Raw genomic sequence first — 21258 nt, forward strand, 5'->3', positions numbered from 1 at the left:
GACTCAGGAAGGGGAACATCACACACCGGGGCCTATCATGGGGAGGGGGGAGGGGGGAGGGGGGAGGGGGGAGGGGGGGGAGGGGGGAGGGGGGAGGGATTGCATTGGGAGTTATACCTGATGTAAATGACGAGTTGATGGGTGCAGCACAGCAACATGGCACAAGTATACATATGTAACAAACCTGCACGTTATGCACATGTACCCTACAACTTAAAGTATAATAATAATAAATAAATTAAAAAAAAAAAGAATTAACAACAAACTTTCTCAAAATATTCCAGAAAATACATGAGAAGGAAACATTTCCTGACTCATTTTATAAGGCTGTATTACCAAGACACCAAACTAGAGAAAGAAATCACAATTAAAAACCTACAGATCCATATTCCTTTTAAATATAGATGCAGATGCCCTCAATAAAATACTAGCAAACTAAAATCAGCCATATTTTAAAAGGATTACATAGCGTGACAAAGTGGGATTTATCCCAGAAATGCAAGGTTAGATCAGCATACAAAAATCAAATCAATATAATATAACATATTTATGGAAAATAAAAAAAAAACATGAAAACAATCATACCTGTAGGTGAAGGATTAAAGTTTCTCCCTAACATCAGAAATAAGACACAGATGTCTGCTTTCACCAATTCTATTCAACGTTATACTACACGTTCTAGCTAGGGCAATTAGGCAAGAAAAACAAATAAAATATGCAGATTGGAAAGGAAGAAGTAAAACTCTCTCTATTTGCATGATCTTATTCATAGAAGACCCTTAACGAACCACGTCAAAATTGTCACAGCTATTAAATTCAGCAAAGGTGCAGGGTACAAAATCAACATACAAAAAGTCAGTTGTGTTTTTGTACATAAGCAATGAACAATCTGAACAGAAAGTTAAGAAAGCCATTCCATTTACATTAGCATCTAAACAAATACAATATCTATAAATAAATTTAACCAAGAAGATGAAAGACTTAAATATCGAAAACTATAGAATGTTGCTGTATGAAATTAAAGAAGCCCTAAATAAATGGAAATGTTTATTATAGAGTAATAGAGAGAGACAGAGAGAGACAGGAGAGAATGAGAGAAAGAATGATCTAGTGGAAATATATCCTGTGTTCAAAGACTGAAAGACTAAATATCATTAAAATGACATTACTACCAAAATATCATGTGCAGATTCAATTAAATATCTATTAAAATTCCAATGACCTTTTTACAAAACTGAACAAAATGACTGTAACAACATACAGAAATGTAAGGGATCCTGAATAGCCAAAACAATCTTGAAGAAAACTAAGACTGATGAATAGGAGTAAGAAGGGACTCAAGCTTCTCGATTTCAAAAGTTACTCTAAAGCTAGAGTCATCAAAACAGTGTAAAACTTGACTAAGGATAGATATGTAGATCAATGATATAACATTTGCAGTACAGAGATATCCCACATATCTATGGTCAATTGATTCTCAACAAAGTGTCCAAGATAATTTAATGGGGAAACAAAAGTCTTTTTTCACACATGGTGCTGGGACAACGGGCTATCTATGTGCAAAAGAATGAATTTGGACATCTACCTTACACCACACACAAAAATGAACTCAAAATGGAGCAAAGACTCACTGGTAAGACCTAAAACTCTAAAACTGATAGGAAATATAGGGCTAATTCTTCATGACCTTGGATTAGACGACAGTTTCTTAGGTATGACACAAATTTGTAAAGCCCTATATCTTCCACACTATCAGGAGAGTATCAATTTTTAAAAATTTTACTAACATTTTGATGATAATATTGCTTTTAAAGAGCAACTATTTTTGGATTACCTTTACTCTTGCTGCTGATTTATTTTCATTTCCTATATTGAGTGTATATACATACATATGTACATGTATATGTATATGTATGTACATGTGTATCTGTCTTATATTCTATTCTTTTGTATGAAAGTCTCAAAGGAAAGCAACGTATTCATCAAAACCTTTCACAATTTAGCACGTGCAAACATAATATGTTTCTGTAAATGTGGTTTTTAATAACTCAGCAGCCAGTGAAATAAAGTTCCTTTTTTCTTTCATTCTTACTATTACAATCATAGGGTATTTCTAGATGCATTTACTCATGCTTTACTGGAATTATTGCTATTTTGAATTGCTAACTGTATTGTAAATGAATGAAAATACTGTTTTATCCTAAAGGAAAATAAAATACAAAGAACCTTCAAATATGAATGAATATTTCTTTAACATTTTCATATTTTCTTTTAATTTAATGTACCTCCAGTGCACATAATTAAACTTATATTGGATCCCTGACAAAACAGGTTATTGTAATGGTCATTTTGAGGACTTATAATGCAGTTTACCTCCTGAATTATTGCCTTATTTTCTCTTATCAATTGTGACTTCCTTACCACTGTCAGAAAAGCTATATGTTAAAAGGAAAGGAAATATATTATTTTAAAACCAAGAAAGTTACAAAATAATTAATTATATTTTATGAGTTTTTGTTTTTAGTGGTTTGGTTCATATTTTATGGATTCTAAGTTATGTTGTAAAAGAAAATTATGTCCTCATAATGCTGAGCAATGCAGAATTATTGATTTAATACTGAAATAGCCAGGCTTGAAGTTTCTTTCTTTCCCCTTCCTTCCTTCCTTCCTTCCTTCCTTCCTTCCTTCCTTCCTTCCTTCCTTCCTTTCTTCTCTTTCTGTTTCCCTCTCTCTCTCTGTCTGTCTCTTTCTTTTTTTTTTTTTTTTTGGAGATGGAGTTTTGCTCTGTCGACCAGGCTGGAGTGCAGTGGTGTGATCTTGGCTCACTGCAACCTCTGCCGGTTTAAGCAACTCCCTACCTCAGCCTCCAGAGTAGATGGGATTACAGGCACCCGCCACCATGCCTGGCTAATTTTTGTATTTTTAAAAGAGATGGGGTTTCACTATCTTGGCCAGGCTGGTCTTGAACTCCTGACCTTCTGACCCACCCTCCTTAGCCTCTCAAAGTGCTGGGATTACAGGCGTGAGCCACCGCACTGAGCCTCTTGAAGTATTTTTAAATCACGGTTCCTTCATGATTACTTCTGTGGGTTATTGGTCCATTGCTTAACATGATTCAAATAAATGATGAACAAATTAATGTGAGGGTTTTACAAGATTTAAAAAATATATATTAATTGGCAATGGGCCCATTTAAAGTGCCTGCTTTTCCTTGTAGGTAATGCTACTTCAGTATCCCCAGTCTTTTTAACTTCAATAGTACTTAGGAAGAGGAAAAATGATTTCTATACAGAACAAAAATGGAAACCGAAAATATTTTGAGAGTCATTACATCAAGAAATATCATACCTATTTAAGATAATTAACTTTACACTGTATTCTAGCATTTATTCATTTATTTATTATTTTTTAGTGGATAAGAGTAGCAAAAGCTTTGGAGGATGGGGGCAGAAAGAAAAGCTACTTCCCATGCTGTCCTGCCAGTAACTATTGATGTTTTTGGTTCCTATCTTTTCTTTTGCAGGAGTAACAACTGTCCTAACAATGACAACTCTAAGCATCAGTGCTCGAAATTCTCTCCCCAAAGTGGCTTATGCGACTGCCATGGACTGGTTTATTGCTGTTTGTTATGCATTTGTGTTCTCTGCCCTAATTGAATTTGCAACTGTTAATTACTTCACCAAAAGAGGATGGGCTTGGGATGGGAAGAGTGTAGTAAATGACAAGGTAAGTGAGAGCTTCCGTGTTATCATTATTAAGAAAATACCCTAATGAATTCAGCTTGTAACAGATATGTTTCTAAAAATTGACATTAAAGACATCCATATATATATGAATTTAAATCACATCAATTTCTTTTAAAGTGTTCTCACCTGACATCCTTTAGGAGTGCTCGTAGTAGTAATACTTCCATTAAAACCACTCCATAGCATCTGTTGAGCTGTATGTGTCAGGCACTGTGCTAAGTGTTTTACCTATGCTCTCTCACATAATCTTTATAGCATCTTTATGACTGGACTGCCTTCTTCTTCTCATTTTTACTCATGAAGAGTCTGAAACAGTAAAGCTGTTTACTTACCCAAGCTTACACAAATTGTTAGTAAATATACTTGAACCCCGATATACCTGTCTGACTGTTAAGTTCATGGTTTTAACACTACACTGGATTATTATAAAGAGATTGGAAAAAGATAATGGGCATTAGTTTTACTTATTATAGAATTCCAGGCTTTGTCAATGAATTGAGTCCTCTTCACCTGTTCCAATCTCTGTTGATTGATTGTAAAAGCCCATGTAGCATTTTTTAAAATTTTTTCCCATGTTGTATGGAATAAATATGTCAGTACTGAAATGCCTAGGAATTTTAAATTGTTCAAATTGTCTAAAAGGGAAAAGTTATTTGTTTTTAAGATTAACTTCTTTTGAGATTATTGCTGTCCATATTCAGTTTTCAAGTACTGAATCTAATTGGAGATTTGTGCATTGATATAACAGCTGTTTCCTTTCATACTCTGTAGATTATGTATCTGCCTCAAGAAGAGGCTTAGAATGTATCATAATCATCTATATTCTTAATAATGGTAAAACTTTGTATTCAGAGAATTTCTTTAACATTGTATCAACCTAAATGCTTCTTTTATTAAATTTGGATTAACATACTTGCAGATTTGATTTCTTTTTCAGTTATTTGAATTTTTTTTCATTGCTATGACAATATTGCAGTTTAAATATATAAGCAGTAAATGTTATAGTTTAAAAGTCTTGGTCTTTTTCCTTAATTTTTTTAAGCCATAGAAATTTTAATAAGGCTGATGGTTTATTTCATTTTATGAGTTGTATTTTCTCTACTAACAGAGCCAACAAATAAATATTAAAAGGAATCTGGTCAATTTTGTATGCTTAACTTCCGGGCTGTTTCAGCATTTCCATTACATTTTAATATTGATTTATGATTTCATTGCCTATATGGTGTACTGCTTTTTCGTGGTATCTATGCAATTATTTTTTAAGATATATTGGTTACATATGCACCTTCATACTAATTTTTTGGAGATAAAATATTAGACCTTTGTAAATATGTTGCAAAAGACAAATGTTTTGTGCCATGAATTCCCATATGTAAATTTATTGATATATTATTTTAATATTAGAGAGTGCCAAATTGACATTATGAAATGATATGCCTTCTCAACTCTTTTTTTTTTTTTTTTTTTTTTTTTTTTTTTTTTTTTTTTGAGACGGAGTCTCGCTCTGTCGCCCAGGCTGGAGTGCAGTGGCGCGATCTCGGCTCACTGCAAGCTCCGCCTCCCGGGTTCACGCCATTCTCCTGCCTCAGCCTCCCGAGTAGCTGGGACTACAGGCGCCCACAACCGCGCCCGGCTAATTTTTTGTATTTTTAGTAGAGACGGGGTTTCACCGTGGTCTCGATCTCCTGACCTTGTGATCCGCCCGCCTCGGCCTCCCAAAGTGCTGGGATTACAGGCGTGAGCCACCGCGCCCGGCCGCCTTCTCAACTCTTTACCTTGGAAAACAGAAGTACCTCTAAATGTGAAAAACAAAACAAATAATTGATAATGCTCTGTAAAAGCAATAGCTTACTCCTTGTGAATAGTGGATTTAAGTCTACCCATATGCCAAATTACACATAGCCAGGATAAAGCTATGTCAAAATCACTGAGATTCCAACCTAATTTTCAGGAAAAGAATTAACATTGTTTATGTTATTTTAGTTCTTGTGGTTGACTTCAGGAAAACAATATATCAGGCATTGCTTGTTCTCGTTTCCTTTTCCATAGCTAGAGTGCCCAGCACAGTGTCTGGTCCTTAGCAGGCATTTCATAAATATTTATTGTATAAAGGAATGAATGAGTTTGTGATCTTAAATCTGACTATGTAATACCAGTGGGAGGACTTCTTTGCCTTCATGGAAAGTTTTGTAAAAAAAATATATATATATATATGTGTGTGTGTATATATATATATATATAATGAATTTATCAGTGGGTTTTCTATCCAATTTCATGATTCAGATGAGTTTGAGAGTTGTTTCATAAACCTACCTTCGGACTAAGAACTAAAATGTCCTTAAAACTAAAAGGAAATCCAGAAGAGTGCCCTAAAGTAGCTTATCTGCTTTTACTTTAATATTCCTTAGACTTAATTTTTAAGTAGAAAATTATAATTCTCTTTAAATACAGAGTTTTTGTCCACAGGCTGTTTGTAGTGCCCTTTCTGACTAACCAGGCTTATGGAAGTCCTTTTTTGTGTGACATTAGTAAACATGAGCAAATGTGGTTATCTATCAACCCAAGGAGCAAATGAAAAGTTCTTTGAAAATTCATAAAATACCAAGTATCAATTTGCCCGTAAAAATAATGATTCAGCTACATATTGATATTGTATGTTTTAAGAAAAAGACATATATCTTTAGCCTGTTTACATGTGGATGGCACACTCAACATGTTACATGTAGAATGTGCACTGATACTTAAATTTCGGTTTTGCAAATAAATAAATAAACACTCTCAGTTATATTCATACTACGTTTGAGCTCTATATTAAAAGGCAAAGCTACCTTACTCTGTAGGCTTGGGCAGGACTTTATACTACTTTTAGCCTCAGTTGTGAAATTAGGCAAGAAAACCTTATCATTAGAAAAATACAATGCTGGATCAGATCATCAAACTCCAAATTGTTATGCCTTTCCATATACAAAGGTGTCTATTTATGCAACTCCAGGCTCTTATGGAACCGTTTTTCATATCCAATGTTTTTCCTTTTCTCCTTTTGCTCAATACAAATTCTTTCACCCAGCTCTTGATTTGATCTCTTTCCTTCTTGCTTTCTCAAACCGGTACCATTAGTTATTGTTTTATTATTTTATGTCTTCAAAGCCATCTTATTATTTTCAACTGCCTCCTTTCTTTCAGCTTATGAAGATGCTTAATATGCTTCATTTACCAAGAAGAAAACTTTTTCCAATCCTATGCCACTTTCTTCCCACATCCTCAGTTTCTTGCCTCTTTCTATATTCAAACTTTTTTAAAGCTTTACTTGCAATGTTATCACTTTCAACTTAATTCTCGACCAACTATAATCTAATTTCCTTTTCATTTACTATCTTGTAGCTGAAGAGCACTAATAACCTCCATACTTTAAGATCTGAAAATAATTTTCCTATTTTTCTCAAGGAATCCCCATTAAATTTTTTTTACTGTTATGCTCCAGTATCGTTCTTCAGGCACAGCACAGCAACTTTTTCTCTTCTTTTCCTTCTTAAATCAAACTTCGGAGGATCAGCTTTCCTCCCTCACATCCTGGCAGCTGCCACTATTCATTTTCTGTTTTTTGATTCTCTGCCAGAGTTCAGAGTGGACCCAGCTTCCCTGGCATCTGTTCTTGTTTATCCCTAAAGACATTTAATTCTGCTTTCTTTAATGCTGTTTTTGTTTTCAGTATTCACTGTGTGATTCTCACTTTAAGGGTTTTACTGACAATGCTTGCATGAATATCTGCAACACTAAGCATACTGTCCCCCCATTTGCCATCCTTAGCACAAATATCAATTCCTCAGGAAATTTCTGTAATTTGTAAATGATGAGGCCTCCATTATAAGTGTGTACAGTACTCTGTTCTTTTGCATTAGAGCCTTTATTGTAGTTTGTAATTGCATGTTTCTGTCTCAGCTCCTTCACTGATTATGAAAATGACCATTTTTGTTTAATACATCACTTCTTTCTGGCATTTTGTACAGGCTCTTACATGTGTTAGGTGCTCAGTAAATATGGTATGATTTAAAGAGGTATTACCCAATCCAAATTTAAAACCCTTGCCTTCATTTCACTATTCAAGGTCATTATCAATAACTATACACCATACCTTTTAACTTACAAGATAGTATATCTAACCTCTTCCTGGAGCATTTCTACCTGAATATAACATCTCAATCTCAATCTCAACATGAATATAACAATATCTGTTTTAGAAAGGATACAAGAAAATTGATTTTATATCTTTCCACTGCCCATACCTAGTTATTCATCAGTAATTGGTACTTCAGTTAATGCCACAACCTAATCTTACAAGCCAGCAACTTGGAAGTATCGCTCAACATTTAGTCAGTCATTAAATCTTGTCCGTTATTTTCCTTACATATCTTAGACCATATTTTCACCATCTCTCATACTTTTTATAGTTTTTGTTACTCCTTTATATTTTTAATCGTGTCTTCTTCTTATCTATCTCTACATTACTATCGGAGTTATTCTAAATCATAAATCAGATCATTTAACTAACTCTTCAGTTCTTTAATGAATTATTAAAGACAGTTATTCAAGGAGCTAAGCTAATATGGCCCAAGTATATAGTTTTCTCTTATGTTTGTTTTTATGATGAATAATAAGGAAGATTTTTATTATGTTTTTACTTCTATGTGCCTGGAATATTTCTATTTTAGAAATGAAAAGTGGTCATTAAAGTTACTTGGTCAGAATCACACATCTAATAGGTAGTGAATCCAGGATTGAGGACAGATCTAAGTTTCATAGTCATATTATTTCTCTAACCATTACTAGCCACCATCATTTCCCCAAACATCCATGCCTCTACACAGCTCCATAACATTAGACCTCCTGACCCCTCTTGCAATAATATGTCTTCTTCTTCTGCTAACTGACAAACTCCTATTATTTGTTAAGATCTATGTGATTTTACATAATATGAAAACTTTTCAGACTAATGTATTTAACTCCTCTCATTCCCAAAACTGTGTTTTGACACCACTTGGTATGAATTATTTTTACAACATCTCATTACATTATAGTTGTATTGCAAATAAGTCTGTTTCTTGCACTAGTTTACAAGATCTGAGTGGACAATGTCTTGCCTTATTCATCATCATATCTGCTGTTACTTAGCACAGTATTTAGTACATATTTTATTGAATTGATAAAAAATGTATTTACTTTAATTCTTTGAGTTTGCTTTCAATTCTAAAGCTGAGTCAGTGAGTCCAAACTGGCTAAGGAAAGTATAGAAAACACTAGATAATAAATTACTCAAAACGTAGACATAGGAACAGAATATCCAAACAGTTATGGAATGTGCTATTGTTTTGAGTCATTTTATTTAATTCATAGAAAACATCATATTTTCAAGTGTATTTATTTATTTATTTGTATTCATAAGGTCCTGCTTTGTTCCAAAGTATTTCAGGCAGTTTATCGAAAGAATGTATTCACTTAAATTATAATTGAATAAAATAGAAATAAAATTAGAAAATCAAGGTGAAAGAAAATAGACTCAAATACATTTATCTTTGGGCTAGCACATTAGCTGCAGTCAATTGCAATAGTAGTTAAGCTTCAAATTCTCAGCTTCTTGGTGACCAAAGTAACACCTTGGGGGAGGGAAGAGTTATTTTTCTTTGGAGATATAAATTTTCTCAGAGAAAAACTTGCCTTACTCTGAAATTGCCTTTTGAAAAAAATATCATGTTGGCTTTTTTTTTTTTTTTTTTAAATTAGGGGAAGCTGGGTACTGTAGCAAGTGATGTCAATTTTTTCCCAATAAATGCAATAATGGATTTCATATTGATGTTTCTTGTAGTCCCCTTCAATAAAAGCTGAAGGCATTATATTAACATACAACTCAGTGAAAGCAGTTCTTCAAGGAGCTAAGCTAATATGGTCCAAGTATATAGCTTTCTCATGGCCCAGTTTATTCCAAGAAAAGACTTTAGAGTACTTAGAGAAGTGGATGGACTGTTTAACCTTCAAAGAATCTTCTGTAAGTATCACTTTTCTCAGTCAGGATGATTAGTAGACAGTTAACAATAGCATTATCTGACCAATGAGCATGTTGTTATTTTACAAGTAATGGGCTTTCTAGTAGCCGCAATAACTGTAAAAAGGCAACATGAGATGGTAGAAAAAGCATAGATTTATACTTTGGAGACCTGATTTTTTTCTCCAAAGCCTATTATATTTAGTGTTTGAATGAGAGCCCCATTTCTTTATTGTAAGGAACAGTCCCTAAGATTCTTTCTGACTCCAAACCATGTAATTGTTATTTTCATTCAAAGGCCAGGTCACTTTACTCATAGGTGTTTATATGTTAGCTAGAACATTGGCTGAAGTTACTAGCAAATTATTTTCTCTACAACTCATAGGAAGTCAAGATTGTTTTGATACAATGGTGTAAGACATTTTAATTTCTGTAATCCGGATTTTTCCAGACTTCATATTTTAAATATATATCCAAAGACTGCAATAAAGTGATACACTCAAAATATACTTAAGCCTGTTACATGCCATTTTAAAATGGAAAATCAATTTGTGTGGGTTATATTTTTTTTCATTCCACTTCATTGATAACTGAACATTCAACAAACTGTATAACAGCATAGTTTACCCCCACCCAGATAATACATAATATATAATATTTTATGTATATATAGTTTTGTTTATAAATCAAATCTTCACCTTCTGGTATGGGTCTAAATGACAAATAAAACAGCTTCCACAAGCTTTGATTTTTTAAATTGAGCCTGTTTTATTATTTCCCAGTCTTACACATCTGTAGATGGTGAAATTGAAGACATTCAGGAGACTTACATAATAGAATTGAAGAATAAGCTTTTGAATTCTGTATCAATTGATCCAATAAAGTATTTATTATAGTCTATATAACATATTATCTTAAGTTATACTTGATAAGTTATATATACATTTTTATCATAGTAAGCATTTTAGTTACATGCCACTCATTTATCATTAAGCAAATGTTTCTGAGCCTGCTCTGAGCCAGGAACTATGCTAGGAGCTCTGCAATACACAGTCTGTGCCTTCAAAGAGCTTGCAATGAAGTGCAAGGAAAACAAAAGTGAAAAAGATACATACATGTTTCATTGTAGAGGCAAACACCAGGGTCCTGCAGAAAGGCATGAAATGGCAAGGAAGTGCAGGCAGTAGGAAGTGCTATCTCAGTCGACGTGACTCAGAGCTGAATCAGTGTTAGCCTGGTGATAGCAAGGAGGTAACCAGGGGACAATGTGGAGTTAATTATCAGTTCTGGCTGAATTGTGTCACCTGTAGCAAGTTAGGGGTAAAAGTGAGTGTACAGATTTCGGCAAGAAGTGAGAGTGGATGGAAGCTGAGTGCATTTCTGGACATTTTTTGTTTGTTTTAATTACCTGTGGGACATGTAGGTAGAGAAGTCTAGTGAAACTTAGTGGTTAAGAATTCTGGAGAGAGATTGTATCAGTCATTCATGCATAGATTTCAAAAGTCATGAGAATTACTTACAATTCATAGAAAATAGTGTCAGTTTGCCTGCATGATCCCTAGTCTCCTTCCCACTGATCCCATTCTCAACTTGTAACATTACCTTTTTTGAAAATGGACTTCTGAAACACAGTGTATATTTTTGGCTATACCTGGCCTTATTCTCAGAAATGATACGAAGCGGACGATCTAGGTGCCTTAAAGTAGAAATACAGCATGAGAGGCCGGGCGCGGTGGCTCAAGGCTGTAATCCCAGCACTTTGGGAGGCCGAGACGGGCAGATCACGAGGTCAGGAGATCAAGACCATCCGGGCTAACACGGTGAAACCCCGTCTCTACTAAAAATACAAAAAATTAGCCGGGCGTGGTGGCTGGCGCCTGTAGTCCCAGCTACTCGGGAGGCTGAGGCAGGAGAATGGCGTAAACCCGGGTGGCGGAGCTTGCAGTGAGCTGAGATCCGGCCACTGTACTCCAGCCTGGGTGACAGAGCGAGACTCCGTCTCAAAAAAAAAAAAAAAAAAAAAAAAAAAATACATCATGAGATTAGACAATAGGAAGTTAGGCCGTCAGAACTATCAGAACTTTTCTAGTTCTCAAAAGAAACAAAACTTTTTGTATAGGAACATGAGTATAAAAAATTCATTTATGAAAATGAGTACTGTTTTTAATTATTAACACAAAGGTTTTCATTGGATTGTTTCTCTTCAGGTTCTGAGTGTAAGCTAAAAGTTACATTAAATAAAGCAGAATCAGTCATGTGGCCCAAGGATTCAGCCTGCTGATGGTCTGGCTCGATCCAAAGCCTGCATGATATTCAAAGAGGTCTCTATTGTACGATTTCTCACAACATAGTTATTTTTAATGGAAGTCGATAGTGAATAGGGCCATGTAATACTTCCCGGTTATCATTTACCTAGGGTATGGATATTCTTTGGTACTATCACTATCAAATCTGGGTCTTATAAAGAATATTAATAATATATATTATCCAGACTTAACTTACAGACTCTGCTTTAGAAGATCTTAGAATTCTAAGTCAGCTATGAATTCAACAGTATTTTTTTCTCCATAAACATGGTTTTAGTTTTAAATAAAGAGAAACAGTCTGCTTCACTATAGATTTGCAGTTGTTACTTTCAAATGGACTGAGGGGAGTTATTTTCCCCTTTAAAATAAGACTTTGTAAAATTCTGAGCCAGAAAAGCTTTGCTGTGCTGTGGCTAGGAATTCAGAAGATGTAGCACCATAGGAATGCCCTGCCCTTCATTCAGTGAATTGGTAAGAAATTACAGGTGCCAATAACCGGGTTCTTAACTAAAAATGGTACGTATAGCTGTTGTACTTTGCTTACTTGGTCCTGAAAATGGTAGTTTCCAAGTTACAAGAGAATCAAAACCATTACCTTTTTAGGTTCTGAGCCCTACTCTGAAGTTTACACTGATTCAGAGATTAAAGCCATACTTTAAACAATTATGAAAATAAGGTGAATTTTGTCATTTATAGCTGTCAATAAAAATTACAAACATAACTTGGAACAAGTTTTAACACTGCTTATTAAAGAGTCCACAGTGTTAGCATGGAACAAAAAATGCCAACATACAAATATGCAGAGTTGATACTTGGCTGGTATGTGCTGCTTCTCATTTCTAATTGGTCAGAGTGTCTGTTCAGATTGATTAGTGCCTCTGCTCTAAAGTTTTACAAAGATTTTGTACCTGTATTTCTTGTGCATATATGTGCAAATGAAGGGTATTCAGGGGTGGGGGGGCAAGAAATATCGGTTAAAATTAGTATAGGGTTTCTAGCTGGAGACTGCTGTTGCAACAAAAGACATTTATATCTTATGTTTCTTTGTCTACATGTCTAAATCCTACACCATAGTTCCTCATCCACCATAAATGTCCTACTTCCATCAAACTTTCCTTGAGTTCTTCAACAAAATATTTGTCTTCTTCTACCTAACACATAATAAATTATATTGCCTTAACATCTTGTATACCAATAATCACTGTCTGGCTTGTAATAGTTATGATTTGCAGCCCACTAGGAGAATATGTGTTTCTCAATGTGGTTAGAATAATATATTCACCCACTCGCTTATTACAACAGTTTGATATACTTTTAGTATCATTATCTTCCTCTCGTCAAGTTACGAGCTGAAGAAAAATATTAAGGAAATTTCTCAAGGCCCAGATTCTTTATATGTGCAATTTGATATCATTTTAAATTATGTTTCAATTTGGTTCAAATAATAATATAAACACTATGTATTATATACATTATAAGTTGAAAAATCCTTTTTGAAGATTGACTTATTGGTATAAACCTCAACAAGAATATTTTAGGAAAAAGCACACTCCCATATCTCAAACAGCTTACTCAGACAGAAAATCATATGGCATGGTGTTTAAAAGCAGAGGTTTAGAAGTCAGATACATCTAAGTTTGAGTGCTCTTTTGGCCATTTAACAGGCAGAGACCCGGTCAAGTCACAAAACTTTTTCAGCCTTCATTTTTGAACTTATATCATGGGGTTAATAAGGGAACTTCCTATCCCGTGGTGAGGTTTGTCAGAGATGTCACCTTGGCTAGCAATCAACCTGACACATTCTAGTGCTCAAAAAGTGTTAGCTATACTTTCCTTATCAGTTTTTCACTTGGACATTATCCTCTATTTGTAACACTGGAAATACTTGCATCATTACTGAAGAAAAGGTATTTTGTAGCTTTTATAAAGTTACAAATGGAGATCTCTCATCCTTCCTTCTTTCATAATTAAGCCAGATCTGGAAGAATGTCAGTAGGGGAAAGAGGAGAGGGAGAAACTCAGGCCAGTGAAAGATGGGTAATCCATGACTGTTTTTAGAATCTCTTGGGCTTTCAGAGCTCCGTTTGTAACTTATTTGAACACTTTGAAAGCTCTTAATTAAAATAACTAAAAGTCAAAATATGATTGTTGACCAATTTGTCCTCTCTATCTGTTGCTTTACACATTGCTCACTATTTTGGCTAATTCACTGCTGTCTCAATTTACTTTGTATTTAAGTAACTAACAATATATTTACATTAGTAAAGAAACAGATAAATACTATTTATATTTTCATTTTATTAAATGAATTATATATTATTTCACTGACGTATTATGTGGCTAACTTGTGGAAGGCTTCATGCTAAGTGCTAAGATTGCAAAGGTGAACAAGACAGAAGCAGCACCAGCCTTCGTTGAATGAGAAAGCAAGATGTCAATCGAATAATCACATGACTAAGAAATAACACATTTTGAAAAATGTTATAATGGAAACAAATTAGGGTGTTATGAATGAGCATATATGGGGAGCAAAGATATGTTTAGTTAGGGTGGCCTTAAGAAAGTCCTTTCTTAGGAAATGGCATTTAAACCAAGACCAAAATAAGAGTAGGAATTGGTGGTCATGTGAAAAATGGGTTGGGGAGAAGGTATTCCAGGTTTTCAAAACTGAGGTCTTCTGGGCTGGGGAACTACCATGTTGAAAAAAGCATGGCACCAAAGCAAGAAAGTATTTTGAAAACTGAGGTTATTTCAGGGGAACCAGTAGGTAATGAGCAAAAGAAAGAAGCCATTGTAAAAAATGTTGTTTCCATTCTAAGTTCCATGAAATAGTCTTTAAGGGATGTAAGCATAGAAGTTAAATAATCCAATTTATGTCTTAAAAAAAGATTCTTTTGGCTTTAATGTGTCTAATGGTTGGACAAAAGCAAGCCAAGCTAGGACACAAAGTGCAGGCAGGAGATAATAGTGACTGAGACCAGAGTTTGTGATAACGGAACTAGAGATTATAAAGAGAAACCGGATGAGCTAAGCAAAAATCCAAGACTTTGTATTTTATTCTTCTTCTATGTTTCTAGGATTTGTTGCACTGCCATCTTCATAAGGTTATGATTTCCCATTATCTGAGTAAAGCATTGCTATATGACTTTGACGTGAGGTGGGAGGGAATCCTGTTACGAAGCTAGAAATGTGGGATCATTCATTGTAGATTATCATTCCTCTTGTTAAAATATTTCTACATTTCAGTTATTCAGTCATTCATTTGACAAATGCTTGACTGGCTCATGAGAAAAGAAAAGTTATATTGATTTTTAAACTTGTACTTTCCATTGTTTATTTTCCATGTCAACCCACAACCAAAATGATTCTCCAGGAAAGTGGTACCATTAATTTTACTCTGGGGGTTTTCTCACCCTAATGGATTTTTAATTTAATAAACACCTTTATTTATTTTCCTAATTTCTGGATTTTCCTAATGCATGATCATTTGTATTAGGATACTTTCCTTCAGAATTTGAAGTGGACTTTAGAAAATGTTAAGTTGCAAACTCAACTCACACTCTGTTAATTTTTGTATTTTTCAATAGAAAAAAGAAAAGGCTTCCGTTATGATACAGAACAATGCTTATGCAGTGGCTGTTGCCAATTATGCCCCGAATCTTTCAAAAGATCCAGTTCTTTCCACCATCTCCAAGAGCGCAACCACACCAGAACCCAACAAGAAGCCGGAAAACAAGCCAGCTGAAGCCAAGAAAACTTTTAACAGTGTTAGCAAAATTGACAGAATGTCCAGAATAGTTTTTCCAGTTTTGTTTGGTACATTTAATTTAGTTTACTGGGCTACATATCTAAACAGAGAACCTGTATTAGGGGTCAGTCCTTGAATTGAGACCCATGTTATATTTGGGATGTATAGCAACATTAAATTTGGTTTGTTTTGCTATGTACAGTCTGACTAATAACTGCTAATTTGTGATCCAACATGTACAGTATGTATATAGTGACATAGCTTACTAGTAGACCTTTAATGGAGACATGCATTTGCTAACTCATGGAACTGCAGATGGAAAACACTCCATGCCAAAACAGCCATTGCCTTTTTAAAAGATTTATCCTAGGACCTGATTTAAAGTGAATTTCAGATGACCTGATTTATTTCCTATTCTTCTAATAGAGATGAAAATGGGGATCCTGTATGACCTTTTGTGGACCCTTTTGGTTTAGCTCTTAAATAGGAGTATTTTCTACTGTTGCTTGATTATGATGGAAGATAACATTGTCATTTCTAGATGAATTATTTGAAGTAACAAACATTGTATCTGCAACATCAGCACCGTTCATGAATGCTCAGAGTCCCTGCTAATGTAACTGGAAGCTTGGCACACATAAGAAAAACTAGAGATTTGAAATCAGCTTTTAATTACTCTGTATAGTATCTATAGCCATGAACATATTACAGCATGACAAGCTCAAATAATTTTGAGTCAGCCCGACAGGATGTTAATTATGCCTACGATTTAGTAACTATTGGAGTGTCATTGTCATTACACTTTTAGCTTCAGAGTTTATTTGAAAGTAATAATTGAAATCCTACAATTAATTTTAGTCATTGGATACTACCTTGATTTTAAAAAAAGAAAATAAATGTGTCTTAATCTTTCCAGGTATGTGTTGTATTGAAATTGATCAGCTAAATTTTACTGGTGCTGGAGACTGGAAAAAGCATCCAGTTTGGTTGCTGTGGAGCAACATGCATATTGGATTAGAAAATTGTGCCAAAAACTCCCACTGATGAGCATTCACAGGTGCCCCGCACTATGGCAAGCACTTACATGATACTCCTCTTTCCTGTTTACTGCAAATTCTGCCTTAAGGCTTCTTTTCAGGACTCAGAAGCCACTAATTATAAAGGAAAGGGCAGTTAATTGGCACATTTTTCTCTTGTGAAAGCAGTTCTTTCAGATAAGAATTAATGTAAATCTGCTTTTGTAAATTGCAACTTTAAATTTCACTGACTCAAATTTACAACAGCTTTGTATACCAGAAGAGGTTTTGGTAAGGGTTGAACATTTTTACACTGCAGCTTTAAAACATTGCCAATAGATTGTGGATTATTTCACGCGCACAAACATAAACACACACGCACACTCATACTACACACACACACCCCTAAATTAGAAACCACAACTTTAAATTTTATATAAGTACTAGCTATTAATGGGTAAAATTCATTTTTCTTTTAATATTTTAAAATATTATTTATGCCCCTGAAATATGCTAATACAAGTTAAAAATTGTGTATTATGCCTAGATTCAAAGTTTTTGGCAAACCTCAGATACTTTTGATTGACACGTATATTAGCAGTTATTAGTTGACTTTTACCAATATATGCACCTTTACGATGGTGTTTTTGTAGAAACATAAGTAGTCAAATAGTAACATTTATTGCAGTTTTGTACAGTATTTGAGCATAGTGCATAAATAGGTATGTTAATAAAATCAATAAAAGGAGTATCTATGGAAATAAGGAAAATCTCAACAAAAATTGCTATTCCTTTGTCTCATTTTTTAAATTTTCTTTGTTTCAACGTGATTCTATTATATGCTTTGCATGATTGTATAAAACCAAGGTCACAAATGCAACTTATTAACGGAATTTGCCAAGAAGACAACGTTGACATTAAAAATTCCCTCACAAAAGGTAATCCATAATCCTTCATAAACTAAAATTGTTATATGAGCCAATAAATGTATTTCTTTAATTCCCTTCCAGTAACACCTTCTTTGTCACCTAGTTTTAAAATGTGCACTTTATTCATACATTGAAATAGAAGATACCCTGTTTTCTTATACTTTTAAATACAGCATAGTTCTTCTGTATAGTTTAGGGATGTGTGCAATTGTATGAGAAAGTACACAATGCTAGAAGGCAAACAATGAAACTGCTCTATATGGTATGCATTATTAGATACTTTAAGAATATTTTGCTTGTAAAGTCCACATTGCCCCCTTAATGTCTGACTATAAGTTATAAATTTATAAATATGTGTATATGTAAAAACCGTTGTAAATAACAGTTTCTGTATGACCACAGAAAAGACTCATCTATACTTTGGGCAAAGAGCTGCTACTATATTGATGGCACCAGTATTATTAGCACTTGTGGCAGATCGAACAGGAAATTTATTGCTGTTACTCTTTTTTTAAATTTCAGTTAAAATTTTATTTGAGTGCAATGACATTCTGGCAGTTTAGATTTTTCAGTGATGGGGATCAGAATTCTCCGTTATTTCTTTAAACTTTGGTGTACTTTTTACATATTTCTTCTTCTTTCAATGTTTAAATAAATCAAAAGGAGCTTCTGCTCTTGTAGGGAGACTAGGGATGCTCCATGGAAATTGCTTTTAAATTATAGAACAAGATTCTTAACAATTATTCTCCTTTCCATGAACCAATTTAAAAACAAATTTAAAAGGATATTAATTTATCACAATCAGGCCAATTTTTCAGGAAATACATTTTATATATACTAACACTGATTTCTTTGGCCCATAAGATTATACCTATTTTATGCAGTTGTACAATTACATAAAGAGTTATGGTATGTATAAAATGTAGATAACTACATGTACATATATAGAGATATAATCTCATTATTTTATAGCTACTACTCTGATTTAACTAATATTTATTCAAAAATATTTTTTACTTCCTCTGCCATGCCTTGTAATTGGTGTTGATATCACTCATGTCATACCCACTGAATTTAGTTGAAATTTTAAGTGCATCTCATTCTTATAATGACTTGAAATTAAAGACTACATAAAACATGTAAATTAATTTAGTACTGGGAGTTCTTTAATGATGCCACTAATGTGCTAAGATGGGTGGCTGTTTTTCTCTTTTCTCCTGTTTATGTTCCTATATGTTTGACTATAAAATGGAACAAATATAACCATTTAATATTTTTTTAAATCTTTAGTGATTTTATTAAGTGCCAATCTTAATGTTTAGAAATGTTTTCAGGGATCTCTCTGTTTTGAATTTATCTCAGGTTTGGATAAATGATCCCCTTGAGCCATGTTTCTAATTTTTTTTTCTTAAATAGTTCATAGTTTATTTTTAAAAACAACACAGAATCTATTATTTTACTCTCATTATTTCATATGTATAATTTGCATTTATGTGGCTCTTTTCGAATTCCTGGTTGAGGGACACAAACCCTGCCATGATATAATCATGGATTCTAGAAGAGCACCAAAGCTTTATAGGTACTTTATTTTGGCACGGCCTGTCATCACTCCAATGAAAGAAGAAAGGAAGTAGCTCAAGTGACCTCCTGCGCTGTCATGGTTCTTCGGCATCCATTAATAATTTGTTTAATACATTCTATGCCTGATGCCCTCAGACACATGTCTGTGAAACACAGACATATTTATTACCTACTTGGAAATATCAGGTTATGTTAATAGATTTACTAAACAGATTATTCTGATTATTAGTCTCCTGGCACACCTACATTCATCTGCATATTTTTGAAGCAATGACCAAATTTTTTATTATATGAAAAGATTCATAATTTCAAGGGGATCAGTACCCGACCCACTGCTATCCTATAGTGCCATTTATTTTCCTTTTAATTGAGGTACCATAGGCACCTCGTGCTTCTCTTTTATTAATTTAAACTACCCAGAAGTGTAAAATTTTAACTGGGGAGGGGTGCAGTTATTTTTGACATCTGCATCCTTGAGAAACGTGGACACTACACCAAAACCACTTGTAACAGTGTGGAGAAGACAAGTTATATTTTTATCCACTGAATTCATGCTTTAAAAATTAAAGTAAATATTTAATATAATTATTTAATATCCATAATATTTTCCTATTAAAATTTATGTTAAAGTTATTAATATTTTCCATCAGTATTTAAGAGCTCAGAATTATTGAAAAGAAGAACCCACAGGAAACGTGAGGTTGTTGTTAATTAAACCAAGTAAGCATTTTTCCCTTTTTAACTTCTGAGAAAATCGATAAATTTTACATATGTAGACACACAAATATTCTAAGAGCTATTATTCTATTGTAGATAAATTATACAAAAGTAGACAAACAAATATTTTAAAAGTCATTATTCTATCATAGCATCATAATGAAAATACTAAAGTAGAGAAAGTTCATGTGAAATCCATTTGGGAAGGTAATAAATTATTCAATATCTACTTATAAATATTATATATCATAATTTTGTTTTTTTGCTAAAATTCTTAATTATCAACATATCTAGATCACTGTGTCTCCAATCTTGTTAAGTTGAAATATTCTATTTTTGTTTGTTTATATATGAAGAAAAACTTATACAGGTAATTATACATCCCACCTCAAACTACTCAATGATGCATTTAATACATAACATTACCTAATATTGCCAATAGGAAAGAATAATTAACAGGTTTATGTTTCAGCTTACAGTAATGTTCCCAAAGATCTTTTAATAAGGTCTTAGCTGTGTGTGTCAGTGATGTGTGTGTGTTTGTGAGTGTGTATGTGTGTAATTCCTAGGTATGTTTGGAATAATATTTTAAGAAATTTGAATAAATTTATGAAATCTAAACAATTTGTTTTATTGATGGATCCTATCACAAATTCAGCTCTTATTAAACTAGCAGTTAACTTACACAATAGAATACCTTTTTCAGTAAATCCATAACAAACTTATTAATTACAATTAGGTTTGAGCTATGCATATGGCTAAAAATATCTTTTCTATGTTGGTGTAAACATTTTTGAATGTATTTCTAGGTTTTTTTTTTTTTGAAAAAAGATTGAATTCAAAATGATCTTGCACAGCCGGGCGCGGTGGCTCACGCCTGTAATCCCAGCACTTTGGGAGGCTGAGGCGGGCGGATCACAAGGTCAGGAGATCGAGACCACGGTGAAACCCCGTCTCTACTAAAAATACAAAAAATTAGCCGGGCGCGGTGGCGGGCGCCTGTAGTCCCAGCTACTCAGGAGGCTGAGGCAGGAGAATGGCGTAAACCCCGGAGGCGGAGCTTGCAGTGAGCCGAGATCGCGCCACTGCACTCCAGCCTGGGCGACAGAGCGAGACTCCGTCTCAAAAAAAAAAAAAAAAAAAAAATGATCTTGCAATTCTGCTTCATGAGATAGAAC

General features: G+C 33.9%; 1 protein-coding gene across 5 annotated transcripts in view; it reads left to right on the forward strand.

The window, feature by feature from the left end:
• The window catches only part of GABRA2 (gamma-aminobutyric acid type A receptor subunit alpha2), a 151909-nt gene extending 132337 nt beyond the window's left edge, over window positions 1-19572 (forward strand). For 4 of the 5 annotated variants that reach the window (XM_050791614.1, XM_050791615.1, XM_050791616.1 and 1 more), the window contains 2 exons: window positions 3524-3726; window positions 15677-19572. In XM_050791614.1, coding sequence (XP_050647571.1) covers window positions 3524-3726; window positions 15677-15973 — 500 coding nt within the window. In that variant the 3' untranslated portion in view covers window positions 15974-19572. Of the gene's footprint in view, window positions 1-3523; window positions 3727-9606; window positions 9787-15676 lie in introns of all 5 variants that reach the window. The other variant, XM_050791618.1, reaches the window with a different exon arrangement.
• Window positions 19573-21258: the final 1686 nt, after the last annotated feature.

This window comes from Macaca thibetana, chromosome 5 (genome assembly GCF_024542745.1).
Source record: "Macaca thibetana thibetana isolate TM-01 chromosome 5, ASM2454274v1, whole genome shotgun sequence".
Lineage (NCBI taxonomy): Eukaryota > Metazoa > Chordata > Mammalia > Primates > Cercopithecidae > Macaca > Macaca thibetana.